This window comes from Fomitopsis serialis, assembly GCF_022376445.1.
Source record: "Fomitopsis serialis strain Sig1Antser10 chromosome Unknown B0H18scaffold_41, whole genome shotgun sequence".
Lineage (NCBI taxonomy): Eukaryota > Fungi > Basidiomycota > Agaricomycetes > Polyporales > Fomitopsidaceae > Fomitopsis > Fomitopsis serialis.
Genome location: NW_025955001.1, coordinates 107,846 through 120,854, shown reverse-complemented (window position 1 = coordinate 120,854; position 13,009 = coordinate 107,846). Strand labels below are relative to the sequence as shown.

General features: G+C 56.9%; 5 protein-coding genes across 5 annotated transcripts; 2 read left to right on the top strand and 3 right to left on the bottom strand.

Moving 5' to 3' along the window:
* Window positions 1-532: 532 nt before the first annotated feature.
* On the bottom strand, window positions 533-2,005 carry B0H18DRAFT_1012086 (uncharacterized protein). Its single transcript, XM_048029022.1, has 3 exons — window positions 1,903-2,005; window positions 851-1,841; window positions 533-801 (listed from the first exon to the last, which is right to left on the bottom strand). Exons 2-3 carry the CDS (start codon window positions 1,825-1,827, stop codon window positions 777-779), a joined length of 1,002 nt encoding a protein of 333 aa, XP_047892458.1. The 5' UTR covers window positions 1,828-1,841; window positions 1,903-2,005; the 3' UTR covers window positions 533-776.
* A 331-nt stretch (window positions 2,006-2,336) lies between these two features.
* B0H18DRAFT_1119948 (TPR-like protein) lies at window positions 2,337-7,422 on the top strand (the record flags this gene model as incomplete). The annotated part of the gene is made up of 18 exons (XM_048034029.1): window positions 2,337-2,458; window positions 2,511-2,568; window positions 2,626-2,676; window positions 2,733-2,818; window positions 2,871-2,952; window positions 3,004-3,288; window positions 3,344-3,596; window positions 3,650-3,828; window positions 3,880-4,037; window positions 4,091-4,208; window positions 4,591-4,893; window positions 4,944-5,085; window positions 5,138-5,623; window positions 5,671-5,849; window positions 5,907-6,113; window positions 6,167-6,780; window positions 6,843-7,029; window positions 7,084-7,422. 18 exons carry the CDS (start codon window positions 2,337-2,339, stop codon window positions 7,420-7,422), a joined length of 3,849 nt encoding a protein of 1,282 aa, XP_047892457.1.
* Window positions 7,423-7,586: 164 nt separating this feature from the next.
* B0H18DRAFT_1211856 (uncharacterized protein) lies at window positions 7,587-9,267 on the bottom strand (the record flags this gene model as incomplete). Its single annotated transcript, XM_048036435.1, has 6 exons — window positions 9,070-9,267; window positions 8,508-9,006; window positions 8,315-8,457; window positions 7,992-8,252; window positions 7,774-7,935; window positions 7,587-7,719 (listed from the first exon to the last, which is right to left on the bottom strand). Exons 1-6 carry the CDS (start codon window positions 9,105-9,107, stop codon window positions 7,587-7,589), a joined length of 1,236 nt encoding a protein of 411 aa, XP_047892456.1. The 5' UTR covers window positions 9,108-9,267.
* A 125-nt stretch (window positions 9,268-9,392) lies between these two features.
* Window positions 9,393-10,113, top strand: B0H18DRAFT_1119946 (uncharacterized protein; the record flags this gene model as incomplete). Its single annotated transcript, XM_048034028.1, has 3 exons — window positions 9,393-9,728; window positions 9,810-10,031; window positions 10,096-10,113. The coding sequence occupies 3 exons, from the start codon at window positions 9,393-9,395 to the stop codon at window positions 10,111-10,113; spliced, it is 576 nt and encodes a 191-aa protein (XP_047892455.1).
* Window positions 10,114-10,687: 574 nt separating this feature from the next.
* Window positions 10,688-12,558, bottom strand: B0H18DRAFT_431558 (uncharacterized protein). Its single transcript, XM_048038070.1, has 3 exons — window positions 12,181-12,558; window positions 11,409-12,121; window positions 10,688-11,348 (listed from the first exon to the last, which is right to left on the bottom strand). Exons 1-3 carry the CDS (start codon window positions 12,521-12,523, stop codon window positions 10,785-10,787), a joined length of 1,620 nt encoding a protein of 539 aa, XP_047892454.1. The 5' UTR covers window positions 12,524-12,558; the 3' UTR covers window positions 10,688-10,784.
* Window positions 12,559-13,009: the final 451 nt, after the last annotated feature.

The following is a 13,009-nucleotide window of genomic DNA, read 5'->3' as shown; positions in this document are numbered from 1 at the left end:
TCCACAGCGGCTGCGCCATTGTTGGATGTCAATGCGGATCCCCGGTGAACTTACTGTAAGGTAGGAGAGCCCGCGCGAATGCGCGGCTAATTATGCTTTGCGCTGGAGGCATTGGCACGTCATCTTCGGCCAAACTGGTAGGAGTTTGTTGAGCCAGCCGGCCAGTCGCAAGAGTCTTGCTTCTGCAAAGTCCATGAAGCTCGCTTCATGTGAGCCAGACTCATGGTCGTGGTCATTGAACATCAAACATTTGAGTTCGTACCCAGGGCCCGCGCTTCCACTGCGATGTCGCAACTGTGAATAGCCCAAGAAGTGTGAGAAACTTCTACACGTACCACCTTGCCCCTGCGGTGTATGTCTGGATCCGTTGAAGAGCCTGGGCCTGTATTTGGGGCTTGATGAATCGTTCCTGTTCTCGATCCAGAGGCCTTGCTCCACGGATAGCATCACGAAGTACCGTCCTATCCTGTGAGCGCCGGAAATCATGAAGATGCCCGCCCCCGTGCTGAATGTTGAACACCCTTCATGGCGCTATGTTAGACAGGTCTAGGCTCATCGGAGTCTAGCAAATAGTTCCCATAGCCATGCCATGTAGAGGAGTACGTAGCATGCGGAGAGAAGTAAGTCGAGATCGATGAGAACGCGTCCAATGACATGATAGCGCGACTGAGTAGTTGCGTGACGTAGATGAGTGTGCAGCATGCGAGACAGTGGAGTAGAGCAAGCGTGAGGGACAAAGCGCGAAAGCACGACGACAGCAGCAATATATAACGCAATTATATCCTGACTTCAAGTTGGATCTGACACGGAGTCAGTATGATCTACGCACAAGCAACGGACGTCACCTCACCTTGACATGACTTTGTCAATCTCTTGTATGAGGAGGCCTTCGAACTCCTTGAGGTGCATCTTCCGCGATATCTTCTGCGACAAACAGGTCCGACACGTCGTACGATCCAGGTGCTGTTCGCCAGCGTCGGACTCGACAATTGTGGCTCTGTGAGGCCTATCCTTGAGCTTTAGCTTCACGTCCTTTAGGTAGTCTTCCCACCAGGGGGCAGAACGACACGGGATGCGGGCGGCGGTATACGGCTTTTGGGATGCCGGCTGAGAGCATAGGCAGGTGAACCACGGCCACTGCGTCGTTGTGAGCCATTCCATGACCACACCGTCTTCGTTTGGTTGAGTAGTGTCCACCAACTTGGAGACGGCTTCGGAGCAGGCAGAGTGATATGCCCTAAGGCGGTACCATGCTCCGGCGCTGATCTGCTCCATCTCCGGGATGTACGCGTCCCAACGCATCTCGCGGCGCAGAGTGCACTTCGCCGCTTCTCTCATCTCATCTACCCAACCACGCGTCACGGCTACAATGTACGCCTGCAGCGGCTGCTGCGCGGCGCGCGAAAGGAACTGCTTCTTGACCTGGGCAACAACATACGTCATGTCGAACTTGCGTGCCGCCTCAAGAACCTCGCAGGTGACCTTGAGATAGGGGAGGGCCGGATCCTCGACGGGGTAGCAAAACCGCAACAGAGCATCCAGCACTCGGCTGCCTTCCGACATGTCGACAATGGGGATGCCGTCCCTGTACTCTGTCTCGTCACGCTCCTTTCGTTTTCGGCTTTCTGGTAGCTGTGGGAGAGAGAACATAGCCTCGAAGAACGGTGAGGACTCGGCCAGAATGCTTTGCCGGACGCGGAAGTCTACGTGGTCGGATGAGCGCAAAATGACATCGGCAGCGCGCTTGTTGAACGGAGGGGGTGCATCTCGTATCACTTTCTGTCGTGCCACGTCGTTGCTGTTCGCCTGTGATGGGGGTTCTGGCATAATAGCGTGAACTACTGCTTCAATTTGGCCAATATGTCAGTTCAATTACTTGCAGATGTGTCATCGCAAACGCACCTCAATAGAGCAGATAAAATAGCATATACCGAGCTGCAAGACGAGAGAGAGATACAGAGCCCCGACGTCGTTAGTCTCGGGACGATACCTTCGAGGTCGAGCGGGAAGTTGGCGAACTTGAACCACCTTTAAAGAGGCGCCCGACTTCACGCATGAGGACGGAACATCATGTGATCGCGAAAGGCGTCTCGGCTCTCGAATCTCGATTCCATGGAGGCGCCCACTGGCAAGGCTTCGCCAGTCAAGTAACCCTGCTACCAGTGCGTCGCTCGCTGGACCAATATCGTTCATAGATCAGCAATACAATCTTCGACTCAGAAAGAAGATATCTTGGATATTGACGAAAGAAAGCGGGTTTGAATTGAGGTACGAACGGTGGGCTAACAAAGAAGCAATTGATCTCATCGGTGCGAGCTCATTATAGCGTTGTTCCCATGTCTGCAATAGTCAAGACAAAACTCAAAGCAGCAAAAGATTTTGTCAGCAAGAAAGATTATGAGAAGGCACGAGACGCATCTCTAGCAGTCCTCGACTATGACTCCGAGAACTATCACGCGTAGGTTGCCAGTTCGTCCCGAGCGAACATCTTCGTCTTGACTCGGATGTAGGAACGTCTTCCTCGGCCTGTCGTATCTCAATCTGAACGAGCTTGAGCGAAGCGAGCAAGTAACGTAGCCCAAGCTTCGCGAAATACCAAAGAACTAACTAGCAGCGTTCCCTTAGGCATACAAGAGAGCCGTAACATCAAGCCCGGATCAGCCTTTGGCGTGGCAGGTACAACACACAGTGTCTCTGATTGATCCTGTACTTAGCTTGCACTTTGATTACAGGGGCTTTCACAACTGTATGAGAAGACTCGAAATTGGGAAACATACGTGGAAACCCTTGAGCACCTAGCGCACGTATTCGTAAAAGCGTATGGCTTTGTCTCAACTACTATTGTCTACATACTGAACGTTTCTTACTAGCGATGACGCCACGAAATGTGCGGAGACGCTGCAGCGGTTGCTTGAGTTTCGTCGGAAATCTGAACACAGTACTCGCATGCAGGTACGACTGTATATTACCCCTCATGCACATACTACTGACGATACTCCGTAGCTAGCACAAGTTTTGTCTCTGTTGCTACCCGACTCACCCTTCTATCACGTACTATCTACTCTGCCTCCACCAGATCCCACGAACCCCACATCGTCGTCCACTCATCCGACACAGTCAGCCATTCACAACAGTCTTCCTATACTGGAGGAGCTCGTTGCCCTACACGAACATGAGGAGAGCGAGAACATCGAAAAGGAGATTCAGAAGCGGAGAACGAGGCTAGGCGCTGCAGGCCCCGAGCAGCTGAAGAAGGAAGTGACCAGAGAATTCATGGGACCTTCTCAGGTACGAAGAGATATTATAGACGCTCCACTCATCTGTTGGCTTATAGACATCACAGCTGCCTCGACTGTACAATGAAATCATCAACCATCCCAATACATCCGATGAGTTGCGTCGCGCGACCGAGTCCAAGCTCCTTAGTCATAGACAGTGTTACCTCGCTGCGCTGCCCTCGACAAGCGACATGGCAGACGAGAAGGCAAGAATTGCTGCGGAAGTGGAAGACCAAATCAACGGCATTGTTCTTCTCAAGATTTCAAATGAACTTGCCTGGACTCTCTTCATCGAGGCGAAGGACGCCGAAAGCATCGGTGAGTACCCACACGCCTTCTTCGAAAGGTTCGTCAAGCAGTGACCATGGCAGAGCAATACGATTTTACAATCTTACGCCAATTCGTCCAACTCTTCCCCGGAGCTGCATATACGGGCCTTATCAAGGGGTACTTCGGGTACACCGGTACCCCGCTGACTGACGATGAGGACGAAGAGGGAGTTTCTCAGCCAAACGGGGACAATATCGACGACGACATAGACATGATCATTGTGCGTTGCGCAAACCAATCAAGGCGGTTAGTCATGCTGACCCTATCTCAGGATGCCTTCGCTAGTCTCCCGGACTCTGTCATTGCTCACCGAATCATGACCGAGGTCTACCAGACCGAGAACGACCTCGAGAACATGATCAAGGTAGCAGAGAGCGGGCTCGAGGTCACTCGTCGGGCGGAGCAAAGTACGGGCAAGGTGCTTCCTCAGTGAGTCAGCCGGATGCTCGTGAGATGCGATTTTACGCTGATTGGTATCCAAGGGTGAAGAAAGCATTCAATGTTGCCCTCGCGACTGCCCTCGTAGACTTCTTCCCCCCGAAGCATCATAGCCGCGCCCTTGGTATCATCAACCCTATACTTGCGAGGGATCCCGATAACGTACCGTGCCTTATGGTCGTGGCTACATCCTGCAATACGCATGCAAGTGGACAGAGGCCGAGAACGTATACTCCAGGGTTGTACAGCTGCTACCAGACGACCCAGACCACGGCATTCGCGCGAAGGAAGAGAGCGCATGGTGTAAAGCCAATTCGGAAGCCTAGAGGAAGCTGTCGAATTACTGAGGGACGTCGCCTCGGCATTGGACGATCGTGACGACCGCGATACAGACAAGGCACGATGCTGGTACAGATTGGGCAAATGCTACTGGGATATGGGAGGTACTGCGTGCATCCGCGTTGTCGTTGCACAGATCACTCACTGCGGCACTATAGTTGATCATCGTGAAGAAGCTTACCGGCATTTCATAACGTCTTTGAAGCGTTCATCTACATTCGCGCCTGCATTTACGTCTCTTGGAGTATACTACTCGGACCATTGGACACCACCAGATCCCAATAGGGCATCGAAGTGCTTCCAGAAAGCCTTCGAGCTTGATCCGCGAGAAGCGGATGCGGCGCGGAGACTCGCAGAAGGCTTCGCCGAAGAGAGCGAGTGGGACCTAGTGGAAGTCGTCGCCCGACGGACGATCGACGGTGAAGGTGGTTTGGAAGGCGGGACCGCCACCGCCAGGTACTTGCCTATCAATGCATGGGCTTGGAAAGCTGTGGGCGTTGTCGAGCTCGTGAGTGGCTTTCAGACTTCATATTCTAGGTTTTGCTCACTCTCTTGCAGAATCGTCTGAACTACCCGTCCGCCATACAAGCATTCCAGATCGCACTCAGGACAGATGTAGACGACCAACTATCCTGGCTGCGTCTGGGAGAAGCTTACAGCAAGGCGGGTCGATTTGCTGCCGCAGTCAAGGCGTTGGATCGTGCGCGAGAACTTGATCCGGAGGACTGGATATGCTCTTACTTCATGGAGAGGTACAACGCCAGACGGTGCTTACGAGGAGGCCGTCGTCGCATTCGAGTCTATACTGGTGAAGCATCCCTCGGAACTCGGAGTGCTCGTATCACTCGGGCAAGCCTACTTGGATCTTGGTCTAGCTGAAATTGCGACTGCCTACACAACGAGGGCGGAGACATCGTTCCTCGCTGCGATCCGAGTCACGCTGCGTCTCATTGCTGCTAGCCCTGGTTACCGCCGTGTCGCCTGGAAGAAGGCTGCCGACGCAGTCTTCCAGCTGTCCCGGTTTCGTCAATTCTCGGATGAAGACGCAGTACGTAATGCCCTGGCTGAATTGATTCCTCTAGTATCAGATCACTCTGGTGCGATGCTAGCGAGTATCATGACCCTGCCGCTATCACTAGATACTACCGCGGACACATCTCTCTTGGCGCTACGGGTTGCACTGGCTGCGTTTGACTATCGTACGTCGTTGGACGCCGTTGACGACGCCAGCCGTGGCAGTGCACATTACGATTTCGGGCTGCATTGTTCGCTTATGCTCGGAAAGTCACGCAAGCGTCAGCCGCTGAGCAGGCGCGGCAGCATGGAACACGCCAGATCAAGGATGCATTGCGTTGTGAACCATCCAACGAGCAGTATTGGAATGCACTGGGGACGGCTACCTTTGAGTCGCAGCCGAGAGTCGCTCAGCATGCCTACATCCGAGCTATCGAGATCAACTCCAAGGTGTGTGCAATGTAACCGTGCAATCATCCCATGATAACAATTTGGACTATCCCATAGAACGCTGTGACCTGGACCGGCATGGGCCTATTCTATCTTCACCACGACGATGCTGAACTTGCCAACGAGGCGTTCTTCAAGGCGCAGACGCTTGATCCTGACTACGCATTGGCTTGGGTGGGGCAGGGTCTCGTGGCCACAGTGAATGGCCATGCCCAGGAGGCGAGGGCCTTGTTTGAACACGCAACAGGCCTAGCGGCGCCTGTGGTGAGCACACAATAACTGCCCAGCGCATGAGATACTGAAACACCAGCGTGCAGCCTGAAGCGGACGTGGAGTTTGCAGCACGGCTGTTCAAGAAATTGAATACAACTCCGTCAAGGATAGCTCCGACATCGGATGATCTCTTCCCGGCGTTCTTCGTCCTGGACAGGTTCTGCAGGAGCCGACCTGACGATGCCTCGGCTTTGCACCTCTTCGGCCTCGTTTGCGAGCGCATCGGGCACGTCGAGCTTGGGATCGAGGTCCTCAGCCGAGCGATGTCTCTCCTCGAGGCCGCGTACGAGGAAACCGAGGATCCTGACATTGAGAGACGTTTCGCGATCGCGCATACCAACATGGCTAGGTTGCGGCTCTCCATACAAGACTACGATGAGGTGCTTACGTCCACGGAGGTGGTATTCGGTCTGTTGCCCGAAGAGCCAGAAGACCGGACTACACGAATATTGCTCGCACAGACACAGTTCCTTTCGGGGCTGGCTCATTTCAAGCTTGGTCAACTGGCAGAGGCGCTCGGGTTCCTCGAGGCTGCAATGACGGTCGCCGCCGATGACCCGACGATGCGGGGACATATCGTGGTCTTGCTGGGGCAAACACTCTGGGCGATCGGGTCAGACGAAGGACGTGAATCTGCCAAGGCGCAACTTTTGCAAAGGTTCGTCCTCGTTCGCGTTGTTCGTCGTCGAATCGTGCTGAAATGTCCGACTACGCATGTAGCATCGAGTCTGATCCTGAGAACCTCATGGCTATCAACACGCTCGCAGGCATGGGTATCCTAACCGGTGATGAAAGTCTAGTAGACGCCGCCCTCTCGGAGATCCTCGCTCTTCCTCTGGACCAGCGGCTCAGTCGAGACCCGGGCAGGGACGTCACCTACCTGCTCATACAGCACCACCTCGCTCAGGTCAGTCTCGGCATTTCGCATCCTGATATTTGAAGATGCTGATAGCTCCTACAGGGTGACGTCGCGCAGGCCCTGTCCATCGCTCAGAAGGCAGTACTCGCGGAACCGTCTCTACCCGAAATGCGCCAGACCCTGGCGAGTCTCAACGTGCAGCAAGGCGACAGCAAGAGCGCGCAGGCGGTCCTCGCAGGCGCATCCGGGTCGCACGAAGGTAACCTCGAGCACGCACGGCAGTCGCTGCACCTAGAGGCGATCACGCGCTGCCTCGCCCCCCCAAGCCCAGAACGAACAGCAGAAGCGCACAAGCTAGCCCAGAAGGCCGTCATGCTCTCGCCTTGGGCCACGCGCAACTGGGAAGCACTCGCCTTCGTCGGCACCCAGAACGAGCAGTGAGCGCGTGAGCGAAGGTCGTGAGTGATGTGTGTAGCTCTAGTGGCCCCCATTATAAATTACCGCACTACGTATGTAGCAAGTAGTACCACAGGACAGTATGTTATGCGTGCAGGATGATGATGCAGATGTCTACAGGCCTCCCAGAAGCGCCGTACTTAGTCGATTCATGCGAATTTGCCCGCCCCGCTGCTCGCGACGAGCAGCACGCGCTGGATGAAAGGGTCCCCGCCCTCGACGTTTGTCAGCCACCATTGAAGGCGCGCATGCCAGGTCATGGGAGGAAGGCCCTCAGTGATGCTATGTCGATCAGCACCAGGAACGCGGGTCGTGATATTAGAAAGATCAACGTACATTCCCCGCTCCTCGAGCGCTTCCCTGAGGCGCTCCTGGTTCAGGAACTGCCCTAAAGACTCTCGCTTCAAGAGCGCGTCGTCTTCTGCGATGGCCATCAGGTGTTGGTGCAGTCTCCGGAAACGGAGGGCGTCCAAACCGTTCGTGGACAGGGCCAGAATACTAATCAACGGTGCCGGTCAGCATTGCTGCGGATCACGGAAGGCGTAGCAACCCACCCGTTCAAGGCGATCAGCGTCGGGCTGTCCAATAGCGTCCGCGCAGGCGTCGTCGGGTTCGCCAACAGTCGCTGCCGGAGCTTCTCGAACATCTGCCTGTTGTTGAGGGCGTATGTCTTCTGCTTCTCCCGCCGCTTAGTGTCGATGCGCTCCTTCTGCGAGGGGAGCAGGCAGGTGGACGGGAGCACGCCGGGTGCGTAGAGCACCACCAGCGGGATGATCTCCTCGATGATGATCACCATAAGGAGGAAAGGCACGAGCCTAGTGGTCGCCCGCACTAGTCAATCTCGACAGCAACGAATACCCGCTGAGGGATCACTCACTTCAACGTATCCCGGTTGTTCGTCCGGATGAACTTGACCTCCCACCGCGCCAGCGGCGGCCCGCCCGCCTTGACCCTCTCCTCCATCTCCCGAACGCGCGCACGTCGGGTCCAGATCAGCTTGATGCCTCTCCAGTAGAATTTCTACTGCACGCTCAGGGCACAGTAATATGCATGAGGGCGAAAATACGTACGAAGAGTTCCTTGGCTTGGTGCCAGAGCTTGCCGACCCGGGAGGCACCCTCCGGCGGCGGGACCAGGATGCCATGCTGCGACGCGTCCTCAAGATCGTGTTTCGTCGCCTCGATGACCGACTCTGCGTGGGTGGTGGATGGTGCCGACTCAGATGTGGCAGCATTTAGAGCTGGCGCGCCTGTCGACTTGGTCGGCGCTGAGACGGGTTCTGCGGGCGCCGCAGACGGCTTGCCGGGCTTCACAGGTGCTGGTCGCAGCTGAACCTTGGATTTGCTCGTGGAAGCAGGAATAGGTGGTGGGCTTGCGTTCTTGGTCTTCGTCGTTCCAGGCGGTGGCGTAGATGTGGACAATAGACGAGCCGACAGCTGGTACGCGACGAGCGCACCGGACGGCTTCGCAGCCCAATTGCGATGCGCTATTGACGAGAGACTTGCGTTTGCATGCCGCAGCCTGCACTGAGAGATGACGACCTGTCGGTTGTGTCTTGATACTGCAAGACTGCAGGAATTGAGTGCCCCGATTCAGTGCGTGCCGGATGAAAACCTTGCGATATTTATTTACCTCTCTACGAAGCCATTCCGTCCAACGGCGCACAGCATGCAAGCAGCGTCTCCAGAGGAGAGAAAGATACGATTGAGAAAGTCAGGCGTGAGCGAACGTGACCGTCGTGGTGAAGGTAGAGGATGGCGGCAGAGGCACAGTGCGAGCGGTGGAGGATGAGCGGCACGCGCGTCTGGGCGGCACCCGCCACCGGCAGCCTCTACGTCCGACGACAAAACTCGAAGCTACCATTGGCCGCGACGACGAGCGACAGCGTGTATATATGCTTTCGGTGTTCACTGCTACTGCACCCAATCGTCGACGTTATATTCCTCAGAACACCCATGGCTCAAGCCAGCATAACCCGCGCTGCGGCCGCAACAGCCTCCGCCGTTTACGGGAACAGCCCACCGTATATCGACGTCGACAACACGGACACACCCGTCCTCGTTCTCCGAGATCAATCATCAAACAGCGTCGATGTCGGGTTTCTGTCGAGCCTCACACTGCGTGCCGGAGCAGCAGCGTCCTCGCTGGCTTGTGGCAGCATCCTCGCGGGACAGAACAGCGAAAGCGACGAGTACGGCGACGTTGCGTTCTGGCTCGGGCGAGGCGACTTTGGGACGGGGCACGAACCCGACATAATCGATGCGTTAGGGCTAAAGACGCCAGAGTCGAAGGTAAGCGTTTCAACAGCCGCCTCGTCGCCTGCAATGTCACATTTTTACGTCGGTGTATGCGCATACACGCTGCGTTCTTAGGTTCGGCATGTCGATCTCTCCCCACACACGCACCTTCCGGGGTCGCTTTTGCCGCTCCACGCGAAGCCGACGCGAGAGGTCGCGAGCCTAACGGAGGCCTTAGATCAGCTGCAAGGGCGGCACTGCCTCATGATCGAAGGGATCGCGGCGGACAACTCGACGGTTCTGTACATTCTCCTCGGCCAACTCGCTGCCCCGGAGGGTAGCTCGCCTGGACCATGGGTAGGTTTGATAGGGGTCGCGATCTGGTCTTGGTGAGTCGCAGGGTCATTTTTGACCGCATCAGAATGTCTCTTTGCGCTGAGTCACGAGCCGCAGAACTATCAGCTGCCCCGGAAAGCTCAACCAGGTGTGTACAGGGTGTGTATGGGGCGTCCTGCAATCAGTAGCGAATACTCGGGCTTTGCCATAATCATGATCCTCGTTCCCTTCATTCTTCAAGCTTCGCGACAAGCGTCAGTGGGCCCCCCATGCCACGTACACGTCCGTCCTACATCAGAGCACAGAACCATGAAGGAACTCCCCCTCGGATCCTGGTCAACACAGCCTATCGATCTGGAGACGACCGTTTCATGTCTATCGTGGCTGGGCATGTGGCTTTTGCAAGTCGGGCTCCGTACATGTCGCTCCGGCCCGAGCAGATTCTGCTCCGCCGAAATCAAGCGGTAAGAACGAGCCTCCACCGTGCCATCGATGCTCAGTGTCGCTGCCGTGACCAGTCGCGACTTGACAACCGAGCATGGCGGCAGACAAATTATGTATTACTGACAAGCATAGGTTAGACTCGAGTTTTCTATGATACATGTATAGCCCCATTTCGCAAGCGGGAAGAGTGGTATTCTATGACGGGAAGATATATAAAGCTATAGGAAGGATCTCGTGGTGTCGACAAGGCGGGTAAGGGATACAGCTCCGAATAGATAGTATACATACATCTCGGGCGTGGTATTCTGATGCGTTAGCGCGTGCGTTGGTTCAGAGGTATGCTTCGGGAGATAGGCTGGGCGAGTGGTGCCTCTGGCTCAACGCATCGTAGCCGAACGACGGCAGGGGTGCGGTGTCGAGCCCCGCGAAGTCACCGCGCACGCCCGGTGGACCAAGAACATCCGACGGCGGGAAGGACGCGTACGACAGGAACGCCTTCTCCTGGTCTGCGCCGAATGCCGGATGCGAGTCGGGGCACGAGGGCGTCGTGATCAAGGGCGTGGACGCGGTAGAGCCGGACGAGTACGAGAAGGAGTCGTAGAAGCCCGGCTCGTCGTACGAGCTGCTGCTAACGTCGCCCGGGAGGAGTGCCGGCACGCCGCGGTCGTGCGAGGGGATGTACGGGAACGAGCGCGTGCTGGGGCTGCCGCCGTACGCGTCGCTGGGGAACTCGGGCGTTGCGAGAGACCCGCTCGAGCGCGGCGAGTACTCCGTCGGACTGTGCGTGCGGGACGAGGGTGGCAGCGGCGACAGGGACCCCGACGGCATCGACGACGACGGCACAGTGCGCTCTGGGGTGTCTATCCTCGACTGGGGCTGCGGGAGCGGAAGCGTCTGCATGGGTGACGGTAACTGTAAGTGCGACGCAACGATCATGCGGGCGGGAGAACTCACATAACGCGAGATGATCTTGTCGAGCGCCTGCGGCAGGATGCTCCAGTCGAACACCTTCAAGTCCTTCTCAATATTGCGCGGCTTGGGGGCGGGGAAGTTCATGATCTGGAGGAAGAACTCGCTGGTCTCCGGCCGGTTCTTGGAGATGGTCTTCGGCCGGAAGCCCTCCAAGTTCCGCCGGATGCGGTTTTTCTCCTCGATGTCGAACTCCTGGCCGACGAGGCGCTCGAGAAGGAGGATGATGTCGACGGAGGTGACATAGCAGCTGTCCGTGTCCTTCCGGTATATGCACGAGACCACGGCGTCACCCTCGGCGTAGTCTTCCTGCTTGATCGCCGCGCACGACACCCTCAGCGTCGAGCCCTCTTGTACTCGGGAGAAGCATACGAGCCGCCGACCGGCAGCGAGTTCGCCCTTTTCCCAGCCCTTGGACATGTCGTCGAGGTCCGCTTCCAGGACGAGGGACGCGCACTTCGTCCCGGAGTCGTCATCCCCGGACACGGTTCTCCGCGTGCGGATGAGCGACGTCTTCTTGGACGGACGCACTGTCCGGATGCAGCTGTAGTCCTGCATGTAGTGGTCCGAGGGGTAGATTTCCATCGACGAGCTTTCCCGGTGGTCCCGACGCTCCGTTGCGCGCACGATCGGGGGTGTCGAGCTGTCGAGGGTGTCGTCCTGGGCGATGTAACCGGTGATAGGCGCAACGTAGGTGCCTGCTGACAAAGTATGTTATTAGGACTGCTCGGCGGCACACGCGAGCGAATGCACGCACCGAAGTCGACGATGGTGAAGTTGCCAAATGTGACCGTGTCGATCAGCTCATCGTTGCTGCCCAGGGCCTGCGCGGACAGCGCCATTACGGACCCAGGGGAGCCAGTGGAATCGTCCATGGGCACGCGAGCCTGCAGCTCGAAATGCTTGTAGGGTAGCCTCCGCACGGACGTCGTCAACGCACGGCGGCCCAGGACGAGGCGCAGGTAGATCGTATCCGTGGCCTGGACGGTGAAGTCGATGTTCGCCGTAATGGTCGCACCTGGCGGCCCTTGCGGAGGAGAGTATGCAAAGACGCGTAACGCGCCGCGCGGAGAGTCGACATATTGAGGGGGAGCGCTCATCACGTCCCGCTGCCGTTGGACTGTGGAGGTAGGGCCATGTTAAGCTCACGATCGGCGCGGACGGGGTGGCGACGGTACTCACCACCTGGTGTAGATGAGCGCGACGATGAAGAGGTCGGAGAGGGATAAGGGCGATACGCAGAGCGCGAGCTGCAGGTGCCGGAGTGACGGTCGGGGCCTACACGACTCTCGGTAGACGGAACTCGTGTAATACAGGCCATGCTGGTACGCGGAACAGCCGTGATGTGGGTTGGAGGGGCAACGTGCGAGGCGAGTGCTACTCACAGCGTTTAAAGTGCTCGGTCCTCGAGGTTGCTCGACAACACGCGGCGGGGGCTTGTATGTAAAGAGGCTGGTCCGGGTGGCTGACTGGGGGCGGGTGTGCGTTAGAGACGAGCGCGGGGTTGGCTCAGAAGAGACAGACAAAAGACAGGCCCCGGTACGGCGGGAGGAGGGGCATAAAGTAGTGACGCCGTCGCATTCCGA